Source organism: Xenopus laevis, chromosome 9_10L (genome assembly GCF_017654675.1).
Source record: "Xenopus laevis strain J_2021 chromosome 9_10L, Xenopus_laevis_v10.1, whole genome shotgun sequence".
In the NCBI taxonomy this organism is placed as follows: Eukaryota; Metazoa; Chordata; class Amphibia; order Anura; family Pipidae; genus Xenopus; species Xenopus laevis.
This window is the reverse complement of record NC_054387.1, coordinates 47,097,774-47,123,438: the sequence shown is the minus strand read 5'-3', so window position 1 is coordinate 47,123,438 and position 25,665 is coordinate 47,097,774. Positions and strand designations below refer to the sequence as shown.

Below are 25,665 nucleotides of genomic sequence, written 5' to 3'. Positions count from 1 at the left end.
CCCTTTAAAGCCCTCCTCAGCCGAGCTTCCCTTCTTACATCTGGAGAACATGGGAGGTCAGTGGGCAGTTTTCTCCAGCAGTAGTTCTACACTTGCAGCAATACCACATGAAGAAAGATGGTCACATTGCCATTTGAAATAAAGGCTCACAATAAGGGACGTGCAACCTTAATTAGGCAACAGTAATATGTAAACATAAATTAAAGGCAGAGCAGCATATATCATTTTTATTACATCTTGAAGGCACAGAAATGTGGAGCCATTGGTGGCGTTTAAGTATATCCTTCATTTTTTCTCATGGGTCAGTGACCGGAAACCTGTGCATGGGTTCTGATGGTTTTTGAGAAGTGGTATTTTTAAGTGCACAGTGATTAGACAGTGGCCCCAGCAATGCATGGAAGCATGCAAAATGACCAGCTTATCTCATTCTCTCAACAGGTCTATATAGGGCCCTATCATGGTGCAATCCTTTGCCTGGGGGTTGGATGAGCCCAGTCTGGCACACCCACAGATTTCCCCGTGCAGGAAAGATGAGCCAGAAAGATAACACAGCGTAGCAAGATAACAATCATCCAAAACATGAGCTATGAATTAATCAGGGGCTTTTTGTCCTGTTAATGAGAGTGGGGCGCTCATGTTTCAGCGCTAATTAACTGAGACTGACATCAATTTAAAGGTCTCGTAACCCCTTCCTCCTCACTAGTTGTACTTCATTGTAAACCTGACCTCATAGCTTAAACTCAGGTCCTAAAAGCCTGGCGCTTGGATTTATCAAAATATATTGGTTTTCAGTGTTATGGACAACCTCAGGGAGAGACTGATCCAAGCCCTGTAACCCATAGCAACTAGTTAAGATTTTTATTTATTTATTTATTTTATTTATTTATTTATTTTTAGAACTAAAGCCAACAGAGCAGAAAGGAGTTTGCTCTTTTCCCAGTGTAAAGCGCTATGGAAGAATGGGTGGCACTCTCCAAGTACAAAAGAAATACCTTCCTGTTGCAGAGGTGCATTACAGTTTGGTTTAATAAGCAATGGCTTCAGCTAATTAGAAACTGCCCAGCCATGTTCACAACCCATGACTAGTGCACAGTTCGCAGGCAGGAATTAGAATCACAAAATAACCCTCAGTCGTTTAAGGCTGGTAAAGAATTTATTTCATGTTAGGAAAGCTGGTCCAAGTCACAAGCCTTCTGTGGTTGGAAAATGTCTTCTCCAATCCTGAAATAAGAAGAAGAGGTAGGTACATAGGAGTCAGATACTAGATGGGGAGACAAGTATGAACACTCCATAAATGTTATGCCATATTCTTACCTGGTTGCCTCCCAATTCTTGTCTTCTGTGCCGACTTCAGATCTCAGCAGCCAGATTGTCCTCAACACAGGGCAGCTAGTCCTCCAGAAGCACTGGCCAGCCCAAGTACTGACAGAACCTGGAGAGAAGGTTATTGCACAATCAGAACATTAAAGGCTTGTGAAATAACAACCATGTTCCTTCAGCTAACAGACAAATTGGGGCAGATCTCCATTCTATAGAAGGACTAAGCCAGTGCTGTCCACTGGCAACCCACATCCAGCATCCTAACCTCTCCCCCTTTTGTGTGGCCCCCCCACATGAAAGTCTACATGCTGTGACTACTTATGTTGTGTGCCCTTTAAAAGTTATCAGTACTGAGATGAACTGGCCCCTGCATTGTTTAAATTAGTGATGTGCTGGTCGCCTAAATCTGGACCCACACCTGGCCCAGCAGCAACTGCACATAACCTGGTGCAGAAGTGGCAGTAAAAACATTTTGGGCAGGGTGTACATAAGCTAAAGTTCAGCCCTGCAGGCAGCACCTGTACCCAGAGCAAACCGATATGGCAGATTTTGGAGCTGAAACGCAGCATTTTGCAAGGAAATCCACCCTGCACCTTCAGAACAAGGAGAGCAGCAGGGGCAGTGATTCTCCATTCAAAGTGCCCTTTACAGAATTATGTTCAAACTTTCAATAACCTGTCAAATTTTGGACATTGTGTTTAGAGGGTGCGACCATAGCATTTTCTTTGCCATACTGTAGATATTTTTGTACGTCTTGTTTTTGAAGTGTTGGGAGGTATGCCTAAAGCCCCATATAGTTCACACCTCATACCCAGACTGAAAGTGCCCACATCAAACTGCTGGAGGGGCATCAGCATTGTGTCACTGTATGTAGCAAAGTATGAATGTGTCACTGTATGTAGCAAAGTATGAATGAATTGTTCATCTTATAGTGGTCCTGATAGCTTTCCCTATGCTCCCTGTCAGTGGTGTAACACTTGGGGAGCAATTTGACCAGGGCCCGCACCCCTGCATGGCCCCCTGTCAGATCGCGCACCACTGATCCCAGCTGTACTCTGCTGCAGCCGCAGAAAAAAAAAAAAAGTGCACGGAGTGGGGCCAGCTGCACGGCTTGCACCAGGGCCCACCCCCACCTAGTTCCGTTACTACTCCCTGTGTGTGCCATACTGCCTGCCCTATGCTCCCTGTGTGTGTCATACTCTGCCTTCCATATGCTCCATGTGTGCCATTCTCTGCCTGCCCTATACTCCCTGTGTGTGCCATACTCTGCCTGCCCTATGCTCCCTGTGTGTGCCATACTCTGCCTGCCCTATGCTCCCTGTGTGCCATCTCTGCCTTTTTGGTGTGCTTCCACCATTAATGTGGATATGGTCTTAAAAAATCTTTTAAAACCACACCCATGTTACAACAAGGAGAGTGGTCAACATTGACTTCTATTATTGGCCTTCTACCATGGATACCAGAAAAATTCCAGCCCTTGGTACCACAGAAGTTGGACAGCACTGGACTATGCAGATGGAGCAAAGAATAGAAGAAATACAATGTGCCTACAAAATAATACAAGCCAATTAATAATACAAGCCAATTACCCTTGAACATGACAGTCAGACTCACCTCCACTCCATTTCACTGACATGGTGAAGGTTGGCTGGTCTCCATCTCCAATCACTCCCACCACTTTCCCCATCTTCTCATCCCCTGCGGCCCCTTTTGAGGTTTCCACAGAAGAGTGGAGGGAACCACTAAGCTGAGGACCCTTCACAGTTAGAGTAAGCACAGAACCAAGTTCATTCATCCATGTGCCAGACACATTACAGCGCTTTTTGTGGTGGGACTGAAGAAAAAAAAAAAAAAAATTAAAACAATTACAGTATAGGTCAACATTATCCATGGAGCTGAGATTAGTCCAAACACTAAACTACAGTATTCCTGAAATAAACCCCCCCCCCCATGTGCCCAAACGTTGATGTTACACCCCTCATTATGTAAATCACAGCCATCAGGGGGGGGATCATTGATGTAAAAGCCCGATATGTACTTGAGTGGGGGACCATCACTCTGCTGCCATGTAAAGCATGGGGACCAGTGGAACAAGGGAGAGAGAGAAACGCAGCCAGCAGGAAAGAGGGAGAAGCAGACATTGTTTGCCTGGCCCAGAATTTCCATGGCCCAGAATTTCCATGGCCTTCAGTCAGCAATGGTAGAGTCTTTAACAGAGCTGTATACACTCAATTATATGCAGTTGGGGGGGGGGGGCTTACCCCATTTATTCAACATACAAAAGTATCAATGTTTTGGGGGGGGGATACAACCATCCCTTCCATCTGGTTGTGACCCCCCAGAACTGTAGCAATACATGTTAAGTAACATGTCCACTAGGTTAATACTTTTGGTGTGTAGAATAATTGGAGTAAGCTCCCAAACTATATAAGCGAGTGTGTACGGCTCAGTTAAAAACGCCACTGTGACCCAAGGATTCAGCCGGCCAAACGGAAAGCCTGCACCACCAGTACAGTCTACAGTTGAATTACAGGTGTGCAGAGATATTAAATGCATGCTTCAATCAAAAACATCCAGTTAGGTTAAAAATAGTCTGAACACTTTGCATCAACTGTAAGGGCCCAATTCAAAGTGGCCAATGGCTCCACTGTACACCCCATCATGTGCATAGAAACCTCATCTACTCCAGGAGTGGCACCAATGTTCCACATTAAAGTACCCCATTAGAAATAGTCACTGTGCACTTAATAATTGCAGACTAGTTATTTTGTAGAAAAGTCAGTGAATAAAAGCCATTCTGCTAATAAGCCTGTCAGTGTAACAAAGAGTGGATTTTCATCACAAAATGCAGACTTTTTTACAACAACATCCACGGTGTGCATGGTTGGGCTGATCCCGTGCCTGGCAGCACTGACAATGTATTCAGGAAGCAGATTGGCTTTTCTCTGCCAGTGACTGCCATTAGCCTTATCAGGATGCTGTTGGCACTAGGATTATTATAAATATGCTAATGTGGTCAGCCAATTTAGCTAGAGCAATATACGAGAAGTTCCACATTACAAGATAAAGAATCCAATTCAAGGAATTATACTGCAGTCCACTGCTGGCCCCTGGGGTCTCAGCTTGGCCACATAAAACCACCTACCCAACATTCATTTATATAAACATACAGCTAGTGAGCATTTTCCTACTATAGGTCATCAGCCGACTTCTTGGCTCACAGGATACAAATCATTTGAAATAAAAGCTATTCAGATGGGTATAAACCCCCTAATAAAAAAAGAATCCACAGCAACAGTTAACACTAGGGTTCTTTAAAGGAAAAGCAAACCCAAAAGTTAAGCAAAAAAAAAAAAACCCTACATAGACCCCCTTCCCTCCTCCCCCGCCCCCCAGCAGATTCTGCCCAGAGGAGTCCACAGACAGTCTCTTCGGAATGAGACTGGCGCACACGCACTTGGGAGCAATTGTTCTGCTTTGCGACAAATGTGCATCCGCCGAGTCCCAAATCGCCTGTCCCATTCCTAAGAAGCGGCTGAAGATGGTGCCAGTGAACTCCGATGACTGAATCTGCACTGAGGGGTAAGTAAAAAGTTAGGGGCATTTGCCCAGGGCAACACTTATGTGGGGGGGGTAACTTTTGGGTTTGCTTCTCCTTTAGGCTAATCAGGGCCAGATTTACATAACAGGCGTTCCTAGGCCCGCTGCTGTTCAATCTTCCTAGTTCTTCCTTTGTGCACACACAAAATTTCTAGCATCTGGTCCCGAGTACTGGGGATTGGTGCACTGGGAATTCTAAAAACAGTTGTATCGCCGGCGATTCCCCAGTGATTTCTAACCAATGCAGGTGCGGTTGGGTGGAATGCCACAACCCTAGAATTCTGCCGCCCTGTCCACAAATCCAGGCCTGAAGCCAATGGCAGGGGTTGTTTTTCCCGCAAGTGCATAAACAGTAAAATACACACACACAAAATTCACCGTCTGGCAGGCTGATCCTCTACCAGTCAGCACTCATGAATTCCAGGAGAAGGCAGTGGATTCGCTTTTCTCAGAATCCCATCTGTAGATAAAGTGCTGGGACACTACTGTTTCTGTAATAAGTCAAAAATATTCAAAGACTTTTGTATAGAAGGAGAACCATTCAGCCTGAAAAAAAAAGCACAGGTTAGATAGCAGATGAGCTCTGTAGAACACAATGGGTTTAATAACCCATTAACGGTAATTAACCGTGTAATATAGTTCTACAGAGTCTATCCACTATGTAACCAGGCTGCTCCATGGCAGTAGTCTTTCTAGAGCAAACATCAGTTTTACCAGTGCAGGGCAAAAAAGTACATGATATTTTATTGCTTAACACACAATGAATTTATTTGGTGTTACTGTTCCTTCAAATTACTATATTTAGAACGTTTCCTATTTCCAGAAGATAAGGTTCATATTACATTTTTCATGTTAGTTCCCCTTATACAATACGTTAAGTCAGATGTACTTCCTCTTTAAATTTTACACAAACAATAAACCAGGTGATACCACTTTATTGGTGAAATACATTTTAAATACACACACACACTAGGGGTTATATTTATTAAAGAGTGAAGTTCCGCAGCTCTCCATTCATTTCTATGGGATTTTGAAAGGCGTATTTATCAATGGGTGAAAGTGAAATTTCACCCTTTCATACATATGCCTTTAAAAACCCCATAGAAATAAATGGGAAGTGGCGGAATTTCACTCTAGTGGCGGAACTTCACTCTTTGAATAATATAAAGAGACTGTAACAGGTACCAGCCAGCTCCAACTAAACAGGTACCAGCCAGCCTCATTCCTAGGTCAGATCTATTGGTTTAAACTCCAGTTAACTCCTTCTGCACAAAGCTGCTATTGTGGCACTTGGGCTACTGCCACGGTTCATCTGTCCCCAAATCCAGAATGGTGTTGTGGTCCTGGCTGGAAATATAGACAAATGCAATCTCCAAACATACCACAGGCAAGTACAGAGCAATAAAGACCTACCCATCACATGCACAGATTCTACTGTAATCATCCAGCTTTAGTGCACGTACCCATGGGTGCTTTTTTTTGTTTTAATGCATTTAGAAACACTTGCCGAGCATAAAAAAAAAAAAAAAAAAAAAAAAAAAAAGCATAGAGCAGCCTCTTTCTTTCTCCTGACAACTTCCTTGACTACTTGGTGGTCAGACTGGTGGGAAAATGACAGGCAGGTGGAGCTGTTGTAACAAAATTCCTTCATATTAACAGTAGATTTAACAAAATTCATTCATATTAACAGTAGATGTATCCTTAATATCTTGAAAATTAAAAGAAAATAAATAATGTAAATTAATTTTACACTTATTTTTAAGGTTTACTTATCCTTTAAGAGTATAACCAGGCAGAATTTTATAAAGGCAATAAACAGGGCAGACTTCTCGCAACTCTAAGTAAAGCCAAACGAAATCCCCATATGGGAGGGATAATACAGGGCCCTAATGGCTTAACTACTGATCAGACACTGATAAACGCAACATTTATGCAATAAACGCAACATTTATGCAATACCACCAAACACTATACTCAACGGAAGAAGATCACCCGAACCAGGGATTAGCGTTCCTACAGCGGGCTAACCTCCCTAAACTTAACAACATCGATCAGCAAAACTTAGATGCAGACATCACCCCAGAAGAAATAGAACAGGTCATTAAACTACAGGCAAATGGCAAAACCCCGGGACCGGACGGCCTGCCTTCCGAATTTTACAAAATCCTCAGGACTGAAATAACCCCCCACTTAACACAGGCACTTAAAGCCATGCTCAATACGTCAGTATTATGCGAGCCATTGTAAAATCTTGGGGCATGTCTTACCAAAACCCGGAAGAAACCTCACTAATGTAGCCTCATACAGACCTATCTCTCTGTTAAATACGGATTACCAAGTTCTGAGCAAGTTATTTGCAGACAGGCTCAAACAGCTTCTACCCAAACTTATCTGACCAGAGCAAACTGGTTTTGTTCAGGGCAGATATTCCACACAGATCAGAAACTTTATAGCTGCAGTACTCAAATATAGGGATTTTCCAAACCACACGGCTGCGGCAATTAGTCTCGACGCAGAAAAGGCTTTCGACCAAGTTACATGGCCACACCTACTTAAAGCCAGGACCAAAGTTTTGGTGTGTCAGTGTTCTATCAATTTTATTAAAACAATATACAAGGCCCCGCAAGCTATCATTTCCACACAAGGATTCTAACCCATTTACTATATACAAAGGTACTAAGCAAGGCTGCCCTTTGTCACCACTGCTGTTCAACCTGGCACTAGACACGCAACTTAAACCAGTTACAATATTTTAATGGGATAAAAATAGGCACAGCAGAAATGAAACTGTCTGCATATGCAGACAATATCATGCTCTTTGTAGCCAACCCAACTACTGCAATCCCACATATAATAGATGTGATATAGGATTTCGGGGCCATATCAGGATTCAGAGCTAACTTAGACAAATCCAAACTATTTGTGGCTGGGAGCCCCCCCCAGATGACAAAACAAAAGCAACAGCTACTATGTTTCAACAAAACAACTCATACTTAAAATACCTGGGTGTTAAAATACCAGCAGATATAGCACAGCTATACACACTGAACATAACAGAAACCATAGAAAAAGCCCTACAAGACTTCCAGAGCTGGGGAAACCTGCCAGTTAATTACATAGGTAGGGTTAACCTTTTCAAAATGGTCATCTTCCCGAGAATACACTATAAAGTGCAAGTGCTACCGATCTTACTAAAATCTACAGATGTCAAACTTAACAAAAGACTACAAGCCTTTATATGGAAACATAAAAAATCTAAATTAGCCCAACCTAAAGATAACGGAGGACTTAACCTGCCTCTAATAAAATACTATAACCTAGCTAGCTTAACACGCATCGCCACAGATTGATTAATCAAACAAACTCATACACCGATGTACACAGAGACCAAAACTTTGCGCCGACCCTCTCCTATCTATTGCATGCCTTACCTTCAGACATCCCTCCCCATTACCAGACAAATCCACTGATCTATAATACAATAAAAGCCTGGCAATTGATCAGAACCAGATTTGGCACATACAAATTCTCACTTTTTCGCCCTCTATTGAATAATAAGCAATTTCAAGATGGGCGAAGCGGACCCCTGCTTCCAAATTTGGCACTCTAAAGGCCTAACAACGATTGGGTCACTCCTTAATCCGACTACCAACACAATAGTTAAATTTCCATTCAATCTAAATATGGACTCCCTAATAGCCACATCTTTGCATATCTACAAGTTAAAAGCTATGTGGAGCGGGTACTTCGGAACATAAAGCCACAATTGGCAGGAATCCACTAGATATTCCTCACGGCATCTGCAGTATACGCCATTATTAGACCCACTATAGATTATAACTTACACGTAGAGGGCATATCGAGATGGTTAAATATCATACCAAATATCACTGCAGCATATGCAAAACATACAAAAACTTTGGCGTCTGTATACTTCCAGGACGTGGCTCTTAAACTCCTCCACAGAGCATAGGCATCGCCCAAAATAGCACATAAAATAGGTCTAACCCAGGCACCTAATTGTATAAAGTGCAACCATCCGATGCCACACTAGAGCATGCCTTGTGGTCATGCACTGCACTAAATACCCTTTGGAACCTAGTCTTATCACAAATCATGAATCTATGTAATATTAAGATAACACGGAAAAATCCGCAAATTCTATTGGGTTTATATCCAGCACCTTCTAATAACTTGACCAAAGGTAACATCAGACTAGCCGATGTGATGGTACTTACTGCAGTTAAAACTGTTCTGGAATTCTGGACTAACCCACAACCCCCTCCAACACAAATATGGGAACGTAAATTATTATATACCATGCAGCTTCAATGGGTCCTAGCACTACAAGACAAAGAATCCAAAGGTTCTCGTTTCTTTGATATTTGGAGCAATTATCTAAGTACACTAGAGGGACAAAAACACCTCAAACTGTTCCACTATACTAAATGGTGGGCAGAGGCTTCCCTCCGGGGAGAACTCACATGAAAACTCATGTTTAAAGGAAAGACGAAACTTGCCTTCCCCTACATCGCTCAAAGAAATTTGCCCTGTGCGGCATATGACAGACACTGTAAAGACCTCTGCCTTCCCCCCCCCCCCCCCCCTTTCCCCTTCATTCTTTCTAACTCTTTGTTTTGAGTTATCTTAAGAAGAATACAGGAAGCCATGCACTTTGGACGCGCAAAACAATTCGTGGATCTGTGGCTAATGCAACATATTCAATGAGAGCTTTTATATAATGTACATTTTTACAGTACCATAATGCATACGTTCTGCATGGCTATTTGATATATTTGTTTTGTTTCTTGTTATTCTTTTGAATAATAATAAAACAGTTTATACAAAAAAATTCAATAAGCTGATACGTTTTTAGAGCACAAACCTAATACTCCTAATGCATCTACTTCTGTTCAACGATTATAAAGACCAGAACAAAATCCAGGATGCAGTTCAACCGTATAAATGCAAGATTTTGCATAAAAGAGAACATGATGGGCACGGCCTTTAGACACTGGCCAGGAAGCCGATACCCCAATGAGCAGGTACAGAAGCATTAATCCAAAAATAAGCATTAATCCAAAAATAGTCATTTATATCCATACATTAATTAGGGCCAGGGTCTTTATATAAAAAAACAAAAACAAAGATTATAACGGCTAAGCCAAAAGCAGCTGAGATAAAGGCCATGTAAACTACAGTATATCCTATGTAAACTGCACCCTAAATACAGGCTTGGATTAGAGAGTGTGGAGTTTGTAGGTAGAACAAGGGAACATTTCGAGAACAGACATCTGCTGCCTGGCTAGACTAGTTGATTCAGAAGCATGCTATAGATTGCACTGGTTACTCAGTATGTGGATTTTAAGTTTTGTGCTGCAGGTCTCCCGTCCAGTCACTATTTAGCCATGAAAAACCTTTATTATATTGTAAAGCAATGTACCCTCTAAGCCAGGGATCCCCAACCTTTTGAAGTCGTGAGCAACATTCAGAAGTACAATGAGTTGGGGAGCAACACTAGCATGAAAAATGTTCTCAGGTTGCCAAATAAGTGCTGTGATTAGCCATTTGGTAGCCCCTATGTGGATTGTCAACCTACATTGAGACTCTGTTTGGCAGTGCACCTGGTTTTTATACAACCAAAACTTGCCTCCAAGCCTGGGATTCAAAAATAAGTACCAGCTTTGAGGCCACTGGGAGCAACATCCAAGGGGTTGGAGAGCATGAGTCACTGATTGGGGGATCACTGCTCAAAGGTGTGTAAAAACACAAAGTGTTATATTTATTCTGATCTGAGCACAAGTTCTAAAAACTGTGCACACAAAAGGATTTTTTTCAGCAGAGCCAAGAAAGAAATAGAGGGAACATTGCTGTAGTCTATTGGTGATGGTTGGAGCCACCAGGTCAGGCAACATTACAGAGCATACTGGAAATCAAAAAATAAGTACAGACTGAGACCACACCGAGCAACAGCCAAGGGAGGGGTTGGGTGAGCCACTACTCTAAAGAGACCAATTCACCCAAAAATCTATAGTTAATAGTACCCTCTGCTGGTCAGGTTTATGTGAAGTTACTACTTTTTACAAAGAAATACAATCCGAACGAAGTACACACAGGGACAGTCCGAAAATTTCACAAATCTAAAGGCTATTTTTTTTATATGAAAAATGTAGTGGTTGCACAGCACATACTTCCAGGATCTGCTCCCATACCAGCCATTAGGACACCAAGAGGCAATAGAAAACCAGAATTACTTACCAAGGTGTGACTGCTAACAACCAATACACATGCCAACACCACAACTTTCTGTAGCCAGATATCTGCCATCTTGACAGCACCAGATCCCAGACAGTGTGAAGCCTGAACAGGGTTTAAAATAATCAAGTCTCTTGATTGGATCCTGGATCACCTTGTATGTTTATTTGCATAATACTGGAAAGTGGCCAATAGAAGCAGCAGTCTGGGCATGGCGTCCTGACCCCTCATTCTGCTAATGTTTAACAATCTGTGTCCACACCTGGATGCTGTTTGAGTTTGATTCATGGACACCTGAAATCCATTATTAAGATTCTAATGAGTCTCAGACCCCTTGGGCTGCTGGGCTTCAAAGGGGTCGTTCACCTTTAAATTAGCTTTTAATATGATGTATATAGCGATATATAGAGACTAATTGGGGGAAAATTAGCAGTTGGTCTTAATTTTTATATTATTTGAATTATTGAGCTTTTTTTCAGCAGCTCTCCAATTTGGTATTTTAGCATCTATTTGGTTGCTATGGTCCAAATTATTCTAGCAACCAAACAGTGATGTGAGTGAGACATTGTTCTACTTTTGGCTAAGATCAAGTGTAGTACCTTTGGAACCACTTGGTCCTCTGGCTGGCAAGACCAAAGAGGAGTATCTGTTCTAATGATCCTATCTGAAGAACGGAGAAACCATTGGTCCTCTGGACTAGGCTGAGAAGCAGAAGCTTGATGAAAGCTGGGCCGCTGTGCTCCCATGAGGGTGGCCCCTGACTTGCATTTTGAGTCAGGGGAGATGCACATGCACCCATGCTTAATCAAGCTTCACTTCCTTTGCCCTTGCCATTAGTTGGGCGGGAAGTCTTTTCTTTTTCTGGCTGCCAACCAGAGCCTTGCAAAAGGCAACCAATGGCCTTGCACCGCCCACTCCAGCACCTTTTTTGTGTCTGGTTTGAGCACCCTGGATGGGGTCACGGTCTTTTGGCTGGACTCGCAGGCCATGACACGCCCTGGGGGAAGCTTCGGCAGAACCCAGGGTAGACGGGACTCCCCCTAGCTTCGGCGAAGGGGAGTCCAAACGTCCCCAAACCCCTTCGGGGGGGCGGGGTGGTGGGCCCTCCCTAGCTTCGGCGAAGGGGGACCCACCCGTTCGAGCTGTTCGCTGGCGGTAGCTGGGAACAGCTTGGGCAACGGAGCCCATGCCTTCGGGTAGGACTCGGAAGGATGATTCAATATCATTGGTCTATAAATACAGAGCTGTCATCCCAGAGATGTTGCCTCCCAGGAGAGCATGCAGTAGAAGTGACATAAATGCACAAACGCTCACTATGATGTTGATGGGCATGTGCAGTAAGAGACTGGGGGATTCTTTTATGCGTCAGGAGACCAGGTTTGAAACTCCTGAAATTTTCAGATGAGTTTACAGCTCTGTGAATAGGAGAAAGTAACAGTAGCATAGAAAGAAAATTAATAAAAAGTAATTATAATAAAATTGAAGCCTCACAGTGCAATAGTTTTTGGTTGCTGGGGTTAGTGACCCTAATTTAAAATCTGGAAAGAAGGCAAATAATTAAAAAAAAACAAAAAACCTATAGAAAATGGAAACTTGCTACGTTGCTTTATCATACTTCAAAGTTTATTTTCAAGGGAACCCCTCCTTCCTTTCAGCCGCAGGGGAGCGTAGGAGTGGACGCACTGAATTATTTTCAATGGGGCTGTACTCACACAGACGCATGTAAGCGCCGAGCGCAGTTAAAATGCAACATGCTGCGCACCCAACCTGCGTTTGCGGCTTACATGCGTCTGTGTGAGTACAGCCCCATTGAAAATAATATAGTGTGTCTACCCCTGCACTCCCCTGCAGCTGAACAGAAGAAAGCGCAACGCATCCCTTAGAGATTTTGGTACTGCCCCGTATGGTTTATATACAAAAGGAGGAATGTTGGAAAAATCATGCTGGCTATGAGGCTGCAGAGATATCAGGAAAGCCCTGCAATCTGTATTTTTTTTTTTTTTTTTGATTACACCCAGGGCAGCCATCAGGGGGGACAGGGGGGAGAGTTGTAGGGGGCCCCGAGGGTAAGGGGGGCCCGGCCACGCCACACTTACTTAAATTGCCGGGCCCCCCACCTTTCTGAGAGCTGCTGACTTCGCGAAGGCATGAACGTTTAAGGGGCCCTGGCCACCAATTTTCTTATAATGTGGGGGGGGGGGCCTGGCCACCAATATTGGCCATCAATTTTTTTTTCTCATGTGGGGTCCTAGCCACCAATATTTTTTAATGAGGGGGCCCTGGCCACAAATGTTTTTTTTATGGGGGGCCCTGACCACAAATATCTTTTTATTTTTTATTAACATGTGGGAACCCTAGCCACCAATATTTTTTTTATTTTTTTACTGTGTGGTGGGGGGCGGACCTGTGGGGTGGGGAGGGAGGACCTGTAGGTGGGGCTTGCGGTGGGCGCAGCCCAGGGGGCCCAGGAAATGTTGTCGTATGGGGCCCTGTGATTTCTGATGGCGGTCCTGATTACACCTATAGAATTGCTGAATTTTCAGCACAACTCTTTAAATGATCCATAATCAATAGCTTCCCCTTTAAGATTAGGGTTATAGGCAGATAAATCAGGTTGTTTTTTTTTTTAATACATGGGGGTTTCTAGTAGGCTCCGATTGGATTTCTTTGATACCAGTGTAAAATATTTTTAGAAGTGTCCCAGATTTTTCACTTGATCCAGCAGCCTTCATTTATAAATCATTTCCCAACCAATTTATGTTCAAGTTCAGGGCCCACGCGCAAGATGATTTGGTGGTGAAGCTGCCATGTAGTTATGTGCACAATAACATTTAAAAAAAAAAAAAAATGGATCCTTTTACAGGCCAATGGCTCGGTAACAAGAAGGATGAAGGGGTTCAGTGGTGCTCAGAAGTGACACATAAGGAATGGAATTGAGTGTAGTTTGCGGTGTTACAACGTGGAAAAGGCTTGTTGCAGCCCCGGGTGCATGCGATACCTTCTGTGAGGGTGCAGCAATACATATCAATGAAAATAGTAGCACTCTGGTTACTTGGGGTGATGCACCTTTAAGTTAACTTTTAGTATGTTACAGAAAGGCTACTTTTCAATTTGCCTTCATTTTTTTTTATAGTTTTTGAACTATTTGCCTTCTTCTTCTTCTGACTCTTTCCAGCTTTCAAATGATGGTCACTGCAATCTGGAGAGCTGCTGAATAAAAAGCTAAATACCTCAAAAACCACAACTAATAAGAAATAAAAACCAATTGCAAATTGTCTCAGAATATCACTCTCTACATCATACTAAGTTCATTTAAAGGTGAACATCCCTTTTAAGTGCCAAAGGCCATAGCCTTTTATCAAGTCTCTCGATAACAGCCCCAAAATGTTGCCTTTGGTACTGCTGCTGTTTTTATTGATTTGCCATAGGCAGTACGTTACCCCTGCTTTTCTAGCTGTGGTGCAGTCCTCGCTGTGCTTGCCCCAACCTTTATGGACACACACCAAGCACCCTAAATCCTGGAGCCCTTTAACAAGGAAATTCAGTGTGATGCTGCTTTACCCTTATTTTAGTAAGCGCTCAACTACATGTCACATGAGAAACGTTGACCTATATAAAGGGGTTAAAGGGCGGTTCACCTTCAGGTTAATTGTCTTTTATAGAATAGCCTATTCTAAGCAACTTTTCAACTGGTCTTTTTTTAATTATTTGCCTTCCTCTTTAAACTGAAATGGGGTCACTGACCCCAAAAGCTGAAAATACAATTTTATAGTTATTATTCGGTTGTATTTCTATTTAGGCCCTCCTCTATGTATATTCCGGTTTCTTTTTGAAACCACTGCCTAGTTTCTAGGTTAAATTGGATCCTAGCAAGCAGGATAGCCCCAAATTCAAAAGCACCTGAACAAAAAGCTAAAATAACTCAAAACATGCAAATAATTTAAAAAAATGATCAATTGCAAATTGAACAGCTTTCTCCACATCATACTAAAAGCTCATTTAAAAGTGAGCAACTCCTTTAAGACAGCTGTTTACAGGACATGGACGTGACATTTTCTAGACGAGCTGTGCGGCTAAGAGAGTAGTTAGACTTGTTTTCAGTGCAAGTGACATTAATGAGTAACCGGATACAGTAAACAGGGTGCGGTCTTATTACGGTTTCACCTTTGGCCAGGTGGCCACCTCCAGGGATTAACAGACAGCCCCATGACTCCAATATATTATACATTCAAGAAAGTCAAGCCTGATGCTAAACAATTAAATCTATGAGCAATCTGGCCACAAACATTAGAGGTAGGACAAACTCAAAAGATATGGTTGTGGGGTGGTCAAGCAGAATAATGTGTACGGTGGCCCCACCTCTAAGCAGAGCCAAGCTCCTCCACCTCCAGTTTTTCTGAGCAGTTTGATCCTTTCCGGGAGACAAGTGAATATCAACACCCACGTTTGTGGAAGAATTACATTTATTGGCCGCAGAAATGCATAAAGCAACACCATTAATATCTATTATAAAAATAGATCACCCGATGCATATGTCTGTACCTTGCCAATCTCCATTAAATTCGTATAAAAACAAAGTCGGTGTTAAAATGTACCAATAAAATGTAAAACCTCTAAAAACCAAAAGGTACATAATTTAAAAAAATACAGTCCCATTTTTTTGTGATTGTTTTCCTCCAGTGGCGCCTGCTCTGCACAGAGGGATAAGGCAGTAGTACGATTATCATTAAATAAATGAACAAATTCCTCTAGGAATCGCTAAAAGGGGATGTGCAGGCAGAACAGTTTGCCCTCAGCAAAGGCACGTGACAGTAAGTCCTGCAGGGAGGCTCCATTGTGCAATCAGTAATCAGTAGTGTCTTGGCACCGGGGCTTCAGCCCAGGATTTAGGTTCAGTCATTTGGCAGCATTTCACTCTGCTGAGAAGAGAGGAATAGTATTAGGTACAATCTAATACAACTAAAAAGAAGAAAACTTGGCCACAAATCCTAAAGCCCAGCGAGGAACCACCCCCAGGTTTATAGCCCAGGTTTGTACTTCCTAATCCTGGGCTTGCCAAGGACAAGCATTGATATCTATAGACCAAGAAAAGCGGTGCATGATAAGTCAAAGCTCCATCTAATGGCAAAATGGTTGAAGTTCAGCCTGTTTTTAGACTTCCCACTGAGCCTCACAATGATGTACCTGCCCCGTTACTCAGTCTGTGCCCAACGCTGATCTGCCGGGAACTCCTTTCGTTGTAACTTCTGAAACGAAAGAAAATGAAAAGAATGAATGAAAGAAAGCTTTAAGGGAACCGTGGCACCAATTTTTTTTTAGTAATCGTTTTTCATGAAATCCCTCAGTATCAGGTCTGTGGTAATAGCACTTAATTATTTCAGCTATTTCTAAATAAATAAACGTGGCGTGCACTCTGCAGTATGCAAAGGGAAAAATTTAGGGTAGGCACACAGACAATAAGCAGATGTACAGTTTATATGAAAAGCAATGGGATTTTACTGCTATTGAGAGTGACATTTACAGGCCCATTTGTTTTGGTCTAGTGTCCAATAAGATTATGCAAAGACCCTAGACTGTAGGTGATGCCTCCTTTCTGGAATTATGGAAGGCATGCAGGAGAAGTAGTTTGTTGCCATTCATCCTGAGAAGACAGTGGCTGATAAGGTAAAGCATGGAACTGAAAGAAAGAGAACCCAGTAACACCTTCATAAAGCTAGGGAGGATACCAGCAAAAGAACATTAGATAAATCCATAGGAAACCATCAATAATGGTATAGCGGCCCCTTAACTTTTTTTGTGCAGATGCCGGATTATTTCTCGCCTTGTGACTCAAGGTTTTGCATAGAAGTAAAGTTAGCTTAATCACCTGAAAACAAATATATTTAGTGAGGTAGGAAGTAAATTTCAAGTGTTAAAAGGGAGTGGTAGCAACCGTTACCCTTAGTGTTAGGTTACCTAGGGGAATTAGGGGATGTGTTCATGGTCCCAGACACATGGGATTCAAACCCAGACCTCCCTAAGGCCTGTGTTTATGTGCCTCCCGTTTAATTCTAGAGACCACCTCAATAGCTTCCACTAGTAATAGTTGCACTCACATTCTAGTTCCTTCCAGCGTGTTCTGGATTTCCTTCAGCATCTCTGCAAATAGAGAAATGGAATGGATCAAACCCAGGGAATACCCAACCTGGTGCTCCACCAACAATAGATTTTAATGTTCAGCATTAATTCAAATCCAGATTTGGTGCATTCCTTTGGTTAACCATTAAACAAACGCCACTACCTATAAAAAGGACTGGGAACAGTAGCGGTTACAAATGTTACAAACAGACACCCCTTAGGCCCTAAGTTGCTCTCTGAAATATATATGAAGCTGGGGAATTCCAAAATATGAGGATGTTTTATGGAGGAACACTTGTAAATGACATTCACTGTGGCCCTGAGGTTGAGCCCACAATGCAGGACAACAGCATGGAGTCACGTGATGTTGTAGGAGCAAGGCTACTGAAAGCATTCCTGCCTCCAATACAAACCCCAGTGGTTCTGTTATGACACAAATGGGAATGATGTAGCACTAATTCTGACAGGACTGGACTCTGTGTGGAGGGTGGACACCAGTTGAGTCAGCATGGGGTTGTCTTAAAATAAGCTTGGCATTCCGCACCTTTGCAGTTAGTCTTTGCAGGCCATCCACAACAGCAAGGAATGGCAACAAACATTCCCTTTATTCTGAGACACATCACCAAATGAGTAAAGTGAATGGAACCCTTGTGAAGAGCTCTACTTACTTTCATCATTTAGCAGCGCATGTTCCATAAGGGTGCCCTGGGCCTGGGAGTCTGAAAAAAAAAAAAAAAACGGTGAAGGGTCAGTGCTGAGGTATGGGGTATTAAGAGTGAATGAGGTTTTTACAGTGCAGAAGGGGGGGGGGGAGAGAAGTTCATCAGGGAGTGTCTATCAATAGTCACAGGGAGAATGTAAAAGCAACAGATAAAGGACAAATTTAGCAAAACACGAAGTAATATAGATTGCAATGAAATGCCAGACTGGCCATTACCTCCTGTATAATCCCTCCCAGACGACCTGTACAGAGAAGGAAAAAAAGTCTGGTTAATATGGAAAGCATGCAGAACACACAAAGAGCAAAATATAGTAAGTAAACTACCAGTCCCAGCATAATAGACAGTCCAACAGCAAGCTGGAATACAGAATGGACAGTGCTCACGCATGCTGCTGATTTATTGAGATCACCCCACCTGCTACCCACCTGGACCTGTCAGTTTGTTGGTCAGTGCTGCCCCCCCGTCGCAGCCGTGAGTTGCGAGGAAGCTCTGGAGGATCCACTCTGGCACGTGGTGCCACCAGCCAGCATGTGGATAGCGAAAACCTTTCCAACTCAGAGGGGGAAATTAGATAAAACCCTTAAGCAAAATAGAATACTGGGTTACGAAAGGGGAGTTAGAAGAGTCATGTTGGCACATAAGTGTTCAAAATGTCCTAAACTTATAGTATACATACCAAGCGTGGGGTTGCCCAATGCTCTACTCACCTTGTCCATGCTTAGTGAAGACACAAGAGGCAATGCCACTAACATCTTCCTTGCGGATACAGTCGTACCGAACCTGTGTCTTCAGTTGGGGCAGTGACACCACTTGAATATCTCCCAGATTGGTGAGAACGGTCAGGTGGTTCTCACTGTGCTCCTCGGACTTGCAGCTTCCGTACGTGCACACCGCCATCTTGCGCACTCGGCAGCCGTCTGTGGCGGTCAGTTTTAGCTTCAGTTTGCTACTTACTTTGGGAAGAGTAAAGATCTACAGAGAAAAAGATGCCATAAGCCACTCGCTCACCCTCCCATGGATGGATACTATGGCACCCTGTATCTGAGACCACAAATAGAAGCTGCACCTTAAACTGCTCCTCAGAGGTGACCAGTAGCTGGTGGCTGCCTTGCATGTCTGGGCTCTTGGAGAGATCATGAGCTGCCTCTAAAGGTTCTGGGAGAGGAACGCTGTGACCGTCCAGAACCATTATCCCCACAATTGGAGCCCGGTGCATAAGCTGGATTTCCTTTGCTGGAATAAAAATATGCATTACTGAAGGCTGACAACCTGCCCCTAAAAAGGGGGTCGACACCCAAATGCAAAATAAAAAGAAAAGGAAAAAAATGTAACAGAAGCCAGCTGATTGACAAATGTGATATTTGTTATATTGCTTCAAGAGTCATAACCAGAGAATAGACAGCAAGAACAAACTTTGCTTTCAACTGCAATTACATTTACAAATAACGATCTACAAATTTCCAATGGTTTGTTTTTTTGGAAAGTTGCTTAGCATTACATTGCTTTTCAGCGTGCAGAACATAGTTTTTGGGGTGGATAACCCCCAAGAACAACAATCATTGTGAGAATGGACCCCGAAGGACTTACCCTGTGCTGCTGCCACAGCTTCTTCCATTCGGCGCTCTGTAGGTGGCACCCGCAATGAAAACGCATACACTGTGCCCCCATTCGTCCCAGCCCAGAGGGAAGGTGTGTGTTTGGAGCCTGGCAAGAGAGACTGGTGTCAGTAAGAACAGGTAAAACAGAGTATAACCAAAGAAACACTGCATTCCAAGATTATGCCCCCAGATATGGTACAATCACAGTTCCCCTTTTGTAACTCACTGTCCCTCAGGTATGTGTCAGCAAAGTACAACATGCGCACAAATCCAGTAAAGGAATCCTCAGCTGAGCGTGCCTCTATCCGCCTCTGTACGGGGGCCAGTTCCATCTCCTGCAGAGTTTCTTGCTCAAATCGAGCATTGGCCTCTTGCACCTATCAAGAAACCGAGATGGAGCATAAAGCAATTAGTCCCTTGTATCTCCCCAAACTATCGGTGGCCTGGGATCGACCATCGATAAAATCAATAGTACAGTAATTTGCAACCCATGTCCTTAGTCCAGGTTCAGTCAGGGACACGGAGCTCTTACACTAAAAGACACTCTGTAGATCATAATCATTTGGCTTTATCAGTTGAAGGGTTCTTCTTCTTAAATAAAGGGGTGAAATGTTCATCCCTGTATGCAAGGCTGAATCTGCATGATTTAAATAAATTCTAAACACTGTAAACATGGGGCAACTCTGCAGCTCAAATATTTTCATTACACAGTACAAGGTAAAGTGTCAGGGCTTAGGGTACCTTTAACGTTACCTGCCCCACTCAGAAATGCCAGCTCACCCTATCAGGCCCTGGTCTTCTCTTATTGACTTGACTCCTCCGAATGCGGCGGAATGACTGACGCAAAGATTTTTTCAGAGATTTAACTCGTGACAGGGGACCTTCCAGAGCCATTTGATCACTGGCATGTAACGTGCACCTGTGAGCAGAGATACAACAATAATACCAACCAGTTGATAGCAGACCTAAAAAAAAAACACACCACTGGGTGTTGTTCAAAGATCTAGTTTAGCTGATCTTGAGCACTTACTTGGCTATTACTTGCCGCTTCTGCTGAAAGTCGTACAACCCAAAGCCATGACTGGTACCAAAGGCCAGTAGTCGCCACTCAGAGTGCAGGGCCAGCGAAGTAACAGCAGCAGGTGGCTGGCACTGCACCAGGGCAAAAGGCTGGAAGCCTGGAGGGAAGCGGACAGGGTCCTCCCGGGCACGGAGCCGTTCGTGGCCCTTCCAGCGGTAGCCTTCTTGTTCCTGAAGGAGGTCTACTAAGGTCTCTTCCACAATGTGCTCTGCAGCTTCGTCATTCAGCTCCAGAACCAGAACCTGATAATGGGAGATATAGGGGAGAATGTTAACCTTCTACGCTGTTAAAAGTCATCCCTTGCCAGTGGGGACTACAGCACCCATGTGATGCTACACAAAGCACTTTATGACTGCTATGCAGCGTTTTCCCAGCAACTTATTGCCCGGTGTAAAGCTGGTTGCACTGTAAGCTCCTCCTCACTGACCTGTCCAGCCGTGCCAGCCACAGAGAGGTAACCACTATATTTGCACAGGTAAATCTTCTGTATGCCCAGTCTGGGGTCATCACTGTAAGGGTCAAAGGAGCCAACCTGCAGAAGGAAAAAATATATGGAAGAACCCAAAATTGGACAAAGGTCTGACCCAGACTTATCCCTGTTGAAACACAAGCATATTGGATCACTAAGTTGAATAAATGGACACTCACTTTCCTCAGTGGAGGCCACTCTTCTTCCTCGTTGGAATTGACATTATCATTGTGGTCAGAATCAGTCTGGAAGACGCTCACTGTGTTCATCTTGTACATTAGCTGTAGGCAAACTCCGGAAGCATCCCAGAATCGCACAGTGCCATCCTCATGCCTGGGAAAGAGAAAAGCAAGTAAGACTCTAAAGGCACTTACCAGATGTCATGCCAGGCACACACCATACACTTTTTACAGGCAACTTTTGGGGGTTATTCTTCCACTGTACAGAGCACTGGTAAGGCCCCATCTAGAATATGCCGTACAGTTTTGGTCTCCTGCACTCAAACGGGACATTTAGAGAGGGTACAGAGAAGGGCAACTAAGTTGGTAAAAGATATGGAAATTCTCAGCTATGAGGAAAGAGTGGCCAAATTGGGGATGTTCACGCTGGAGAAGAGGTGCTTAAGGGGTGATATGATAACTATGTATAAATATATAAGGGGATCATATAATAATCTCTCTAATGCTTTATTTACCAGTAGGTCTTTCTAGCTGACAAGAGGGCACCCATTTAGATTAGAAGAAAAGAGGTTCTGCCTAAATATTCGTAAAGGGTTTTTTACAGTGAGAGCTGAGAAGATGTGGAATTCTCTCCCTGAATCAGTTGTACAGGATGATACATTAGATAGCTTTAAGAAGGGGTTGGATGGCTTTTTAGCAAGTGAGGGAATACAGGGTTATGGGAAATAGCTAGGGTTGCCACCTGGCCAGTAAAAATGATGGCTGATCCCAATGCCATTAATAGGCATGCCTAGGAATGCCATTGATAGCTCATAGTACAAGTTGATTCAGGGACTGATATGATTGCCATTTTGGAGTCAGGAAGGAATTTTCCACATTCTCAGGCAAATTGGAAAGGCTTCAGATGTTTTTTTTTCTCCCTTCCTCTGGATCACCTGGCAGTTAGGCAGGTTATATATAGACTTGAAAGGTTGAACTTGATGAAAAAAATGAACCTAATTTTTTACTATGTTTACTACATTGCACAGCATGTGCATTGTCTTCTTCCAGGCCAGCCATAAACACATATCACGGAAAAAATACTCATCCAATTGGTCTACATTTTCAAAGATTTTCTTAGAAATAGATGCTGTTAGATGGCCAGCACTACTTAAAGTAGATTTATTTTATTTATTTTTTATTTTATTGGGCAATTTGAGGCAATGGCCTAGAACAGTGCTGTCCAACTTCTGTGGTACAGATGGCCATCACTTGTTTGTGAAAAATTTCACATATTAAAACATACCCTTAGATCCATATGCCTTCTACCCCTGTGGATAACCCAGCACATGAGTAAACACCTTAGGTGCCTCTAACAACAATTTCCAAATGTTAACAACCCCCCAGAACAAACCCTATCAGGCTCATGTCCCACAGGTAGCGCAGGAAGAATAGGGCACACACAAGCTTGATAAAGGGCCTAGTAGGCTTGAAACGTTGCCTGTTGTATGCTATGGTCTGAATAAATTTTGCATCTTTTGCAAGTTTAACAGTGTGCTGCTGGTAATTTTCTTCTATGGACTGAGCTACATACAGTGACAATGCTGGTGTCCCGACAGCAGTTTGTATGAGGTGTGAACAGGTGAACAATGTGGGCACTTTCAGTCTGGGTCTGCGGTGAGAACAATATAAGTATTACAGGTGTGACCATGCAGGGGGGGTTACAGGTATGAAAAATGCAGGCGTTTACAGTCTGCATTTGAGGTGTAAACATTGGAAGGGCCAGTTAATATAAGCATTGATACATTTTAAAGCTTACACAAGGTAAGCGCAGTCAGCAGGCAGACTTTGATGTTGGGGGCCACACAAGAGGGGGTTATGTGCTGCCAGTTGGACAGCACTGGCTGGACAGCACTGACAGAACATTAATATTTAACTCTGGAAAGAGATTTGTTCAGGAAGCCTAAAGACTTGTAATGCCACAGAAGCTTCTGTTTGCTATACACTTGGACTTAGACCTCTGGCACTATGCAATGTGTTATCTTTCAGACAAAAGGAAAACACAACAGAGAGGAAAGAGATTTCCTCTTATAAGCCTTCAGCTGCTGATTAACAAGTCTTAGCATCGGCCAATTATGAGGGTTATATCTCAGTAGCAGGACTGATAAACAAAAATAAATGGTATTTCTCTTTGTAGGACTCACCCAGTAAGAAGTAGATCTCTCTGAGGGGGAGCAGGCGCCAAATTGACACCACCATCAATGGGCCACGGCTGCAGTGAGAGAATGCAAAAAATAAAAATGTATTGCTCAAGTCAGAAGTTCATCTTCCCACTATTGTTAAAGGGTACTGTAAACCAGCTGGGGGCATTTTTCTGTAGCATTTTATCTGTGCACCTAGGTGTCCCTTGCGATGGTTAGGGGTGGGCACAGTACAGTACCAGCTTTGAATACTACTACTATACTGTGCCAAGCCTAGACAGCTACATCATGGAGTGCAGGACAGATTCCTGCACTGAGTTCTGAAGAATGCTCACCCAGTTAATCAGAGGTACACCGGCCTGGGGTAAAAGTTTAGCAAACCTTCCACCCCTCAATGGATACGGTTGCTTGGAATTCATCGTATCTGGCTACATTGCATTACCCAGTAATTCTATATTTTGCCTCAATTAATGCAAGCACGCAAGTTATGGTCTAAAGTGCAGGCCCCGGGAACCATACCATGTTAGAGAACTGAGTGTTTTGCTTCCTCCCAGCACTAATTATCCGCTCCCACAGCTTCAAGGGGATGGAAGAGATGTGATAGGAGCAGGTGATGGCTGAACAATGGAGGGAGATGAGGTAGGGGCACTGGATTACTGGCCAGCTGGGGCTCTGCAGGTCGATCATCACCAGCTCCTCTTCTACCAGTACCAGCAGGGCCCGAGGGTCATCGTATTCTGGAGTGGAAGAAGAGAAATCCATGTAACTGGTAAGAGAGCATTTTTAAAAAACATAAATAATATACTCTCATAACCCAATGAGTCAGGACTGCTGTTTTTTTGTCAGAAAGGTAGTAAAGACACTGATGGAAAATATATAGAGATAAAGACTTCTCTGTATTGTACTATCCCATTGTGCTCACTCACCTGCTGAGGGATCAGGGTTAGCAATCACTATGTGGTCAATGATCCGTGAGGTAAAGTCAAAAGCAGTCTGCTGGTGTCCATGTACGACGGATATGATGTGCCTGTCCCCATAGCTCGCCATAGGCATGCCCCCTTGGAACACGACATATGGAGAGCGGCTGTGAATGATAAGTTTAATAGGTTTAGGACTGAGCTTTGGAACTGAACGTATATCCTAATTTTTAATAAGGCGAGGGAGCATCAGCATGCAGGTTTAGCTTGACTAAACTGCCGTTATTTCACCTGTGTTACCATGTAAATACAAGAACAAGCATCCATTGCATTCCCTGTGTAAAGCTCTGGGGCCAAGATCAGCCTGCTGAAATAAGCCGACAAAATGGTTTCACATGTGAACAGGGGAGGGAGGCTACTGCCCGCGATAGGGGCTGAAATTGGCCAGCATATTTCTGTAGGTTGATTTCAGCAGGTTGATTTCAATCCTGTATGGCCCTAGCCTATGAAGGTATGAGGAGGAGATTTCCACTACTGTAATTTAAATCCTTTTTCAGCAGCTGCCCAGGGCTCACCTTCTTCTCGAGGTATGCCAGGTTATTTTACAGATTGCCTTGCACCGGAGAGGACCTAGAAGACAGAACGGATACATTAGAGCCCGTTTTCTTCCCAGCTTAATCCACACACCAGCATTAAATAGTGCAGCTCACCGTATGGCACTTTGCTCTCCATGGGAGAATCCTGCACCAGCTCATCAGAGATCTCCCATTGGTTGTACCCCCCATCACTGTGACAGCTGACTATCTGCTGCCCATTTCGGCACCAGAAAACATTCTCTAGTTGCTAACAGGGAACAAGATGTTAAATTTCCATTATCAACAAGACATTCAAATGGTTATTCATATAGAAGATACAGTAATATACAGAGAAGGAATGTTCTGGGCACACAATAAGGGAAAATTGTACCATACCAAATTGTACCATGTATACCGTGATTTTCCTTTCCTGGACAACTCCATGTAGGGTTGCCACCTTTTCCAGGAAAAAATACCAGCATTCCTATACATTTATCTTTTTTCCCTATTAATAATATTGGGATTAACCATCATTTTTACCGGCCAGGTGGCAACCCTAACTGGGGCTGGGCTATCCCGTGAAGTATGACATGGAATTGGCCAGGGGAAAAGCTGTACCATTATACTGTACTGTCTAAGGGAAACAATATGG

General features: G+C 43.3%; 2 protein-coding genes across 4 annotated transcripts in view; both read right to left on the bottom strand.

The window, feature by feature from the left end:
• Positions 1-1,134: 1,134 nt before the first annotated feature.
• On the bottom strand, positions 1,135-11,330 carry avd.2.L (avidin, gene 2 L homeolog). The gene is made up of 4 exons (XM_018235326.2): positions 11,179-11,330; positions 2,935-3,154; positions 1,315-1,432; positions 1,135-1,221 (listed from the first exon to the last, which is right to left on the bottom strand). Exons 1-4 carry the CDS (start codon positions 11,245-11,247, stop codon positions 1,164-1,166), a joined length of 465 nt encoding a protein of 154 aa, XP_018090815.1. The 5' UTR covers positions 11,248-11,330; the 3' UTR covers positions 1,135-1,163.
• Positions 11,331-15,620: 4,290 nt separating this feature from the next.
• The window catches only part of llgl2.L (LLGL2, scribble cell polarity complex component L homeolog), a 29,073-nt gene continuing 19,028 nt past the window's right edge, over positions 15,621-25,665 (bottom strand). For 2 of the 3 annotated variants that reach the window (NM_001094373.1, XM_018234499.2), the window contains 19 exon segments: positions 15,621-16,094; positions 16,360-16,421; positions 17,271-17,313; positions 17,961-18,011; positions 18,230-18,255; positions 18,440-18,593; positions 18,722-18,986; positions 19,081-19,247; positions 19,602-19,718; positions 19,839-19,989; positions 20,393-20,531; positions 20,643-20,935; positions 21,121-21,225; positions 21,342-21,495; positions 23,525-23,592; positions 24,041-24,258; positions 24,448-24,605; positions 25,014-25,068; positions 25,149-25,281. In NM_001094373.1, coding sequence (NP_001087842.1) covers positions 16,087-16,094; positions 16,360-16,421; positions 17,271-17,313; positions 17,961-18,011; positions 18,230-18,255; positions 18,440-18,593; positions 18,722-18,986; positions 19,081-19,247; positions 19,602-19,718; positions 19,839-19,989; positions 20,393-20,531; positions 20,643-20,935; positions 21,121-21,225; positions 21,342-21,495; positions 23,525-23,592; positions 24,041-24,258; positions 24,448-24,605; positions 25,014-25,068; positions 25,149-25,281 — 2,367 coding nt within the window. In that variant the 3' untranslated portion in view covers positions 15,621-16,086. 3 annotated transcript variants of the gene reach the window in all.

What these genes read in the sequence shown, in the direction of transcription:
- avd.2.L (XM_018235326.2), bottom strand. Translation starts at nt 11,247, where the DNA reads ATGGCAGATATCTGGCTACAGAAAGTTGTGGTGTTGGCATGTGTATTG. An exon ending in TTGTTAGCAGTCACACCTTG is followed by an intron (nt 3,155 to 11,178) that starts GTAAGTAATTCT and finishes TTTTTTCTTCAG; the next exon opens with TCCCACCACAAAAAGCGCTG. An exon ending in GTCAGTGAAATGGAGTGGAG is followed by an intron (nt 1,433 to 2,934) that starts GTGAGTCTGACT and finishes CCTTCTCTCCAG; the next exon opens with GTTCTGTCAGTACTTGGGCT.